Below are 9,190 nucleotides of genomic sequence, written 5' to 3' on the forward strand. Positions count from 1 at the left end.
TGGTAGTATTTTCACTACCTGTTGTTATTTAGGGTCACATTGGGGACATTTGGTACTCCTGACTTTGATGACGTTTTACTCCACTTTAATTGATAACCATGTGAGGAACTACCTTAAATGTCTAACTTTGGGAGACTTTGGCACAGTGGTTCTCAAGCTGGCCACACACTAGAATCTCCTGGGTGTTTTAAGAAAAATACTGTTGTTTGGGTCTCACTTATCAATCACCCATAGATTATGACTCAACAGGCCTGTGGTGCAATCTTCATATTGGGATGTTTAAAAACTTCCAGATGATACTAATGTGCAGCCATATTTAGAGAGGTACCACTTGGTTTAGAAGAAATCATCCTAAAAGCTAAGCAGCAATGTCTTTTAAAGAAGTCACCAGGTAAATCTTTAGTCAAGAACTAGAAATACTATGGTCAACATGAAACCAAGACTCTCACTAGTAAAATCCAAGTACTATGCTACTTCTAGGCAGTGCGGTGTTAGTAAGTGTTTAAAACCATCTCCTCAAGAAACAAAGCTCTAATTGGTTGTGGTTGGCCTCTTTCCTTGGTGTAAATATTCCCATCATGGCTGATTTCTTTCTTTCTTTTTTTTTTTTTTTGGACACGCAGTTTGTGGAATATTAGTTACTTCATGGACCAGGGGTGAACCTGGGGCCCTTGGCTGTGAAAGTGCAGAGTCCTAAGCGCTGTACCGCCAGGGAATTCCCAGCATCATGGCTGATTTCAACCTACCAATGTTTTAACAACCGGCTTGCCAAATTCCTGAAAATCTATCAGCTCTTATGAAACAATTTGAGCTAGCTCCAGCACACCGCTGCTGCTAAGAGAACGACTTCCAAGAGAATGACATCAGAGAAGTTATTTACCCTTTGGGGATTAAATGTATTTATTTAGGCCTTGTTTAGGTTAGAGTAGATAATCATCAATTGCCATCTTAAAAAGTTGCTTAGATTTGCAGAGTTATATAACAATGGTTGTTATATAACTCTCTATATACTTCTATGCCTAGAAGTAGCATAGTACTTGGATTTTACTAGTGAGAGTCTTGGTTTCATGTTGACCATAGTATTTCTAGTTCTCGACTAAAGATTTACCTGGTGATTTCTTTAAAAGACATTGCAGCTTTTTGATTGTTTTTACTTTTGTGTAAATAATATTCTTAATAAAGTTAGTCACTTGGTGTGCAAATCAGTATCAACAGCTCTGAGATCCTGTAAATTTCTCCTCATTTTGGGATCCCGTGAAGCCCTCATCTATTTGAACATCATGTGCATTACTAGATAAATAATAACAAAAGATACTTCTATAATGCTTTTCCTGTGCCATGCACTGTTCAAAGCACTTTACATATATTAACTTATTTATTATTCACACTCCTTGAGGTATGCTCTATTATTGACCCTATTTTTACAGGTAAAAATACTGAGGATCTGAGAGGTGAAGTAACTTGCCCAATGACACACAGCTAGTAAGTAGCAAATTGGAATTGGACCTAGGCAGTCTGACCACTCTTATCCAGCTTATATCAAAAATGACTAGAGAATCACAATTATTTTCTGAGACTATTTTTGAATACTACAGAACTCTAGTGTTTTTTTTTTTTTCCCTCTCCTCTCTTCTGGTTGTTTGAAGATCTTTTTCAAATCTAACAATATGTATCACCTGCTGAAATAATTATTTTGTTTTCCTCATTATCAGTGTAATTCCACTTTTCCTGTTATGAAAGCAAAAGTACCCATGATTTTTGTATAATAGTGCAATTATATTTATTGAGGAATACATTTTTATGGTGAGTCATATTACCACAAACCTCTAAAAATCACACCATAGTTTTTAAACTCTCCTTTTTTGTGGGTTAATGTAGCTGGAGCCAAAGAAATAAAACCCCACCCTGGTTATGATACCTCCCAGACGTATTGGCTGAATGCCCAGAGGCAGAGAAGGACCAAGTGTAGCCTAAACAAAATTGTTTGGAAATAACTTCAAACTTGCATAAAATTTCAAGAATCAGACTAATTCAAAGAGAACACATACAGCTTTTACTAGGATTCATCTGTTGTTAAATTTTACCCCGTTTGCTTTATCAATTGCTCTCTTTCTGTATGCCTGTACGTATTGTGTGTCACACACCCAACACTTTTTTCTAAATTTTTTGAGAGTAAATTGTATACTTTATGGCTCATTACTCCAAAATAGTTCAGTGTATATTTCCCAAGAATAGGGGGATTCTCTTACATAATCACAGTAAACTTCTGTCTAATTTACGACTTATATTCCAATTTGCCAATTAACCTAATATTGTCCTTTGGAGTATTTATTTTATCTCTAGTGCAGGATCCAGTCTGGGATAATTTATTGCATTTAGTTGTCATGTATTTTTAGTATAATTTAATCTGGAACATTTCCATAAAGCCTTTCTTTGTCATCTATGACATTGACATTTTTGAAGAATTCAATTAACACCTCCTCCCCCTTTTTAATAGAACATTCCTCATTTGGAATTTGTCTGCCATTTCCTCATGATTAGATCTAGATAAGGATTCCAGGCCAGAATACTGCATAAGCCATGTTGCTTCCTTCTCAGGGTATCACATTTGAAGGCACGTGGTTTTCATCTACCCTCACTGATCAGGTTAATTTTGATTACTCAGTAAAGAGGTGGTACAGTTTTTCCACCGCATGGTTACTATTTTTTCCCTTGTAACTAATAAGCAATCTGTGCAGAGGTATTTTAAGACCAACCTAATATCCTGCTCCTAATCAAAATTTTGCTCTAGCTTTTACCTCCATTGACAATTCTTGCCTTAGTCAATATTGACCGTGATGGTTGAAAAAATGACAATTTTTCCAATCACAGCACCTTTTCCACATTTACCTGTCAGCCTATGACAGTCTACTGTAAGGAAGATACTTTCTTCTCTCTCTCTCTCCCTCTTCCAGTATGTATTCGTGGTTTCCTCTTTGTCACCCAGTGTTCTATAATTTACAATTTTTCTCTATTAGTTTCTTCTCAAATTGTCCCAGTTTTGTCCAATTGAGAGCACCCTCAAGCTGACTCTGATATTTTGGTGACATATCTCTATTATTTTTGGGGAAAGCTTCCTTAATTTCTGGCATAAAAAGATATTTCAGGCTTACGTTGTACCTACCCTGCTCTCACATAAGAATCAGCCATTTCTCCAAGGAACTATCATTCTTTTTAGTGGAGAATATATTAGACACCAAGATCTGAATGCGGGGTGTACTCATTCCTACTGAGATGTCTTTGCTTGTAAGCTCTTTAGGTAGATAGAGCTAAGAAATATATGCATGTGTATACACATATCCATACATATGAATTTACATCTATTCCAATCCATTTGCCCACAGTTCTTTCTTGCCTTCCCTCTGTCATATTTCTATGTGCCTTCTTCCAGCAGGAAATTCTAGCCCCTAACAACATCAAAATATATTCTCATTTGCTCAATCATGTAATATATCTGAAATAGTTTTGTTACCTGGGCAGAGTGGTCAAAAATCAGTTGGACCCTGTAATTCCATGCCTAGTTAATATTCAAAAGAAAAGGAACTCATGTTTCCACAAACAGCCTTATACAAGAATGTTTATAACAGCTTTATTTATAGAAGCCGAAAACTGGAAATAACTCAATTATCTTAAGAGAAGGGATAAGTAAACTGTGATATATTCATGCAATGGAATACTACTCAGCAATAAAAAGGAACAAATTAATGTTGCATGCAACAATATGGATGAATTTCAAAAACATGATGCTGACTTTAAAAAGGCAAACAGAAAAGAACACATAATGTATGATCCGATTTATATGAAGTTTGAGAACAGGCAAAACTAGTCTACAGTGATAGAAACTAAATCACTACTTGCTTTCGTTGGAGCTGGGACAGGGCAGGACATTGACTGGGAAGGAGTGTGAGAAAACATTCTGGGATTAGGGAAATGTACTATATCTTGATCAAGATGGGAATTATATGGGTGCATGCATTTGTCACAACTCTATCTGTAATATCTGTTCATTTCACTGTCTGTAAATTAACCCTCAGTTTTCAAATTGGCTGGAGTAGCGGCTGCCCTTTTTAGCTGAAGCTAGAACTCCTCATTGTAAAACATCTCCTTCTTCTAGTTTGCTTCACTTCTGACCCTCTAAACCCATTAGTCTCCTGGTCCCTGAAGGCATTTGAGTTTGCTACCCCAATCAATATATTTACTTCCTTTTACTATGCTATTACTTCCTTTTACTATCATTTCAAATATTTAAAATACAACATGTTAGAACTTCACAGATAATTAAATGACATTATCCATTCTTTAGGTCTGACCAATATACACACTTTAATCTTTAATACAGTAATGACGTGCATACAAATTGAAAATGTTTAAATAACACTGAAATTTAGATTAATCCTCAGTTTAGGCCTTTGCTTATCTGATCTATTAAGACAAAAGCGAAAACAAGCAAAGTGCAGTGTAGTCAGGCCTCGCCAATGGAAACAGCTGATTTCCAACATCAAATGATCAAATATCACTTCAATGAGGAAACAACTTTCTCAGACCTTCTCATAAATTCTGGTGCAGACCACGTCCTTCATCTTACATTCCTTGAAAAAAAAAGAGATTAATTGAATATCTAAAACTCAAACTAAGTGACAGCAAATTTGTAATAATAACAGATATTATAAGCAATCTCATAAGATTAAACTCAGAAAGAAAGAAAATATCAGCATGTCAGTCTCCAGGAATTTGGAATCATGACCATTGAAACAGGGGAAACAGTTTTAAAGCTGATTTAAGTTACAGCAGAGGTATATTTTTTAAGTGGCAAGTTTTCATGCATAATTGGCACAGATTTAAATCTACTAAAACAGTGGTTTTCAAAACTATCTGCACATCTGCATTATCTGGGGAACATTTAAAAATACTGATGGCTCCTCCTCTCCCAAGAGATGTGCATTCAGTTGATCTGTATTGGGGCCCCCATACTGGTATTTACTCCCCATGTAAATCCGCTGTGGAGCTAGGGCTAAAGCTCCTCTGTACTAAAGAAAAGAATGTTCAAAGAACTACATAAATCTATCTATAGTCAATGTGTGTGTTGATTAGTAAGAACAGAACCTGAGACTTAAAAAAATTGTTAGAGGTCATCTTATATAACATTTGTCATCATTTTTATCTGCCAACTACAAAAGGTCTCCAATGGCCTCAGCTTGAGTTGTTGACATGTTTTAGTCCAAGTTACTATGGATTCTTGGAAACAAAATGCTTAGCTATCTACAAATATTCTACAATTGACTGGGGATGTGCTTTGCTTTTAAAACTTAGATTTGCTTTTCTCCTTGTGTGTCTAAACTAATGAGGTTTACCCATACTTTTTTTTTTTTTTTAATCATTTTTAGGTGTTGTTATTTCTAAAATAACAAATGGGTTGTATCATTTCTAAATTCTTGAATCTGAACCTGAAGTACCTGTAGATGAGTCTTTATAGTTCAAAGATCACCCAAACATTAACTCTGACTTTATTCTTAGCCATTCTTATCCATTTGTATTGCAAAGAAAAGAGAATATTTTGAAAATAATATAACCATTTTCTCTATTTAAATGGTAATATTTATGTATTTAGAGTAAAATTACTCTTACCACTACCATTTTTCCATCCACCAACTTTCTCTTTATTGTTGTCTCTTTGCCATCCCATTTCTGTACTTGATTCAACGAGCCTCTTGCCAAAGTTACAACGCTCTGCAAAGATAGGTTTACATAATTGACTTGCTTGGACTTTGGTTGATTAAAGAAGCAGTTCATTCAGTATTGAATCATTTCCATAACAGATGTTTTATGAGACACATTCATTTTCAACAGGAGGGAATGGTCTACCCTTTTGAATACTAGCAGGAGTAATCTTCTCTCTTAAAGTAGTAGATTGGACCAAATTTGAAGAGAAACAATTAAGTTTACCTTTGTTTTTCTATTGTCAGCTGTGGTTTCTTCAAATTCCTGGCCTAGCTTGAAGGAGATCTCTGTATTTTTAAAGGTACTTTCAGTTCTTACAGTTATAATATCCCCTTTTTTGCTGATGATCACTCTTGGTTTGGCCAAATTTCCCAGTTTTCTGGTGGCTAATCCCACACCTGAAAATCAAGATACTGTTAGAATTTTGTTGACCAAGAGAACCTCTACCTAAAGGGACTATGGGTGGCCATATTTTATGCTCAGCTGTGCCTCAGCTGTGTAGATGACAGGTAATATCACTTACTGTTAAGGACCTTCTCCCATGTTTCATCACCTAATGGAAACACATGTCCAAGGACTTGAGTATTTTAAGTTTTGTTATTACAAAAGTAACGCCTGCAGATTTTAAAGCTAAAAGTGTTTAGCTTAAATAGTGCAAGTCATCTATTTTTACCACATCCAAACCCATGATCCATTAAAAACTACTAATTATAGTTTTGTATGGATCATTCCAGACATTTTAGCTTGTAAGCATAAATAGTTTAGATATATTTTTTAAATGAGACTATGACTTATACATGCTATTCTATGATTTTTTCCCTCAGTAGTATATTATGGATATAGAAAAGAATTCCTCCTATATCCTTGATAGAAGCTCATTTCTGAAATTTTGTTGTAGCCCCTAAAATTATCTGTACCATTACAAATGATCATAGATAAATAAAATAATTAAAAAAAATTTTTCTGCATTTGAAAACAAAACAAAACTAGACTCTTAAGTATTATTACTATATTACCCAAGATTATAGAAATACATGGAAAAATAGAAATGTCAAATGAGAGAGATACATGAAGAAAAAACTAGTTATATATAAATATACATATATTTACATTTATATGTACATAAAGAAGTGTGAAGAGTTAGAGCCAATAAAGGATTGTGAACTATACTCTTTCTTCTAATTCTGATTAATCTTTTTTTATTTGATATGATTTAGGACAATGCTTTTCAAAGTAAACCTCTACAATAGAGACTAAGAATCTACATTTTACCAACACCCCCAGGTGTCCTTATGCACTCTAATATTTGAAAATGACACAATTAAGGAGTCTTTCATCGAGACTTTCTTATATTGTATTTTGCTTCTTCCTCAGCTATAAAGTCAAGTCCATAAATTTAACCAATCTTTTGGTATGGATCTATTCCCATAAGTTCCCATAGTTTTCCAGGCAACACAACAAGATTTTGCTCATTTTATCTAAAAATAGAACCCTTCTTATATGCTTTCTGAACAGGTAAAATTACAAGTACTTTGATGAGCATAGAAATCTGAGGTCATTGGCTTCACTCTCTACTTATTTATACAGCTCTGGAAATTTCCAAAGACTCTTCACACCTTTGTGCTCATATCTATTGAAAATTCCCTAGAAATAGTAGCAAATAAAGTTGCTATACTAATGACTAGACTTTCCATCTCCATCCACTGTTCCAACTCCAGGAGAGCCTGATGTTAATGTAACTGAGTTTGAATTCACTGCCACAACACACTTCTTTTTCTCTCAGTAACTTTCCTAGACTGTGAATATCCTGTTTTATGAAGCATTCACTTTTTACAAACTCTTTATCTACATAGTTATGTAATAACAGACAACCTAGAGGTAGAGACAGAAAACTTCTGGTTTAGCTAAGCATCAAAATTTTAAATTGAGGTTTTCCATTAACTTTAGTATATTCAACTCTTTATTTCATGAGCACTTTAGTTGTTGTAAATCTAACTTTCAGGAAAGCCAGAAAATAGGTTGACTAAGCTTCTAAGGAAAGCCAGAAAATAGGTTGACTAAGCTTCTAAGATTCTAAGCTTCTAAGGTTTCTTTCCTCCAGGTTTGGAACGAAAACCCTATTGATATGAAACTACCTTTGAAATCAGTGGGCACTCTAATGCATTTAAGCAGCTCTTATCTGAGTTAAAATCTATTAAAATAGCCACAAATAAAATGCAAATAAATTATCTGATTGACACAACAGAAGATTAATCCCAGAAGAGGATCGTACTTCAACCTGTGCAAACTCCCAGACTCCTGGAAAAGGAGTTAGAAGGAAATAGTCATGCATCTTTCTCAAAAAGGATCCTCTCAATTAGAACAACAGAGAACATTCCTTACCCAGAGCTTTCATGTAATCATCAAAGTTCTCACTGGAGACAAGTTTCCAGGTGCCTAAGAATTTGTTGCTCATTGTGATGGATGAGAATTCAACACACTGGTAGGTGAGATTCAGGAGACTCAAATGAGATGCTGAAGCCTCAGAAGATTCTTTTCAAAGATGTCCACAGCATGTGACTCTCACAGAGACCCAATGGGGAAAAGCAGTGTCAGGACTGGGCAATGAATGGCTCTTCAATCATCCACTGGGACAAAAGAGAACCTCACATAATGTCTCCTTCAGTCTCCAAAAATGTTTATAAAAATCAATGACAGTGCTATTTGAACCTTCAAAAATTTTTTTGGTTGCTCTTACATTTTTAAGAAGTGCTTAGGTCCTTAATGCTTTGGAAAGGAGTCCATCAGTTGAGTCCTATACCAAATTAAATTATATGAGCATGAATGAATGAATGTGTGTGTGTGTGTATTTAGGCATCTTGTTCACTCTCAATCCTGAGTCTGCACAATTAAGAATTCTTATTGAAAGAGAATAAAGAGAGGAAAAATGTCCATGAGTATTGTGATAACTGCCTCAAATATGTTGTGGGAGAGAAATGCAAGGGAGCAGTGTGAGGAAGTATTCATAGGTAAGGGAGGCTTGGCATAGTTGGCATATCCAAGGCAGGCAGAGTAGGCAGACAATACGGTCAGTCTATTACAGCAGAACACAGAAATTGCTTTCATGGGTGAACAAAAAGTAGCACTATAACATGCTCTTTGACCACAGCAAAGATTTTCATCTTAAAAAAACCTTAGTTCCAAATTAAGCAGGTTCTTGGTTAATACAACAACATTGAGTTTAAGTCCTTTAAAATAAATCTAAATTTTAGAAAGGATTTTCTACAAAAATAATATTAATATATATTGAGAGCTCAATAGTCACTGTGCTAAGTGCTTAATATAGATTATTTCATTTGATTCTCTCAACAACTCTAAGAGTAAGGCATTATTATTATATCCGTTTTACCAATGAGAATACTGGAGCTTGGGGAGGTTAGGTAACTTCTGTCCA

At 34.9% G+C, this 9,190-nt stretch overlaps 1 protein-coding gene across 1 annotated transcript; it reads right to left on the reverse strand.

Moving 5' to 3' along the window:
* Window positions 1-4,577: 4,577 nt before the first annotated feature.
* On the reverse strand, window positions 4,578-8,212 carry LOC137751114 (myelin P2 protein). Its single transcript, XM_068525543.1, has 4 exons — window positions 8,140-8,212; window positions 5,983-6,155; window positions 5,665-5,766; window positions 4,578-4,628 (listed from the first exon to the last, which is right to left on the reverse strand). Exons 1-4 carry the CDS (start codon window positions 8,210-8,212, stop codon window positions 4,578-4,580), a joined length of 399 nt encoding a protein of 132 aa, XP_068381644.1.
* Between the last annotated feature and the right edge of the window lie 978 nt (window positions 8,213-9,190).

This window comes from Eschrichtius robustus, chromosome 17, assembly GCF_028021215.1.
Source record: "Eschrichtius robustus isolate mEscRob2 chromosome 17, mEscRob2.pri, whole genome shotgun sequence".
NCBI classification, from domain to species: Eukaryota; Metazoa; Chordata; class Mammalia; order Artiodactyla; family Eschrichtiidae; genus Eschrichtius; species Eschrichtius robustus.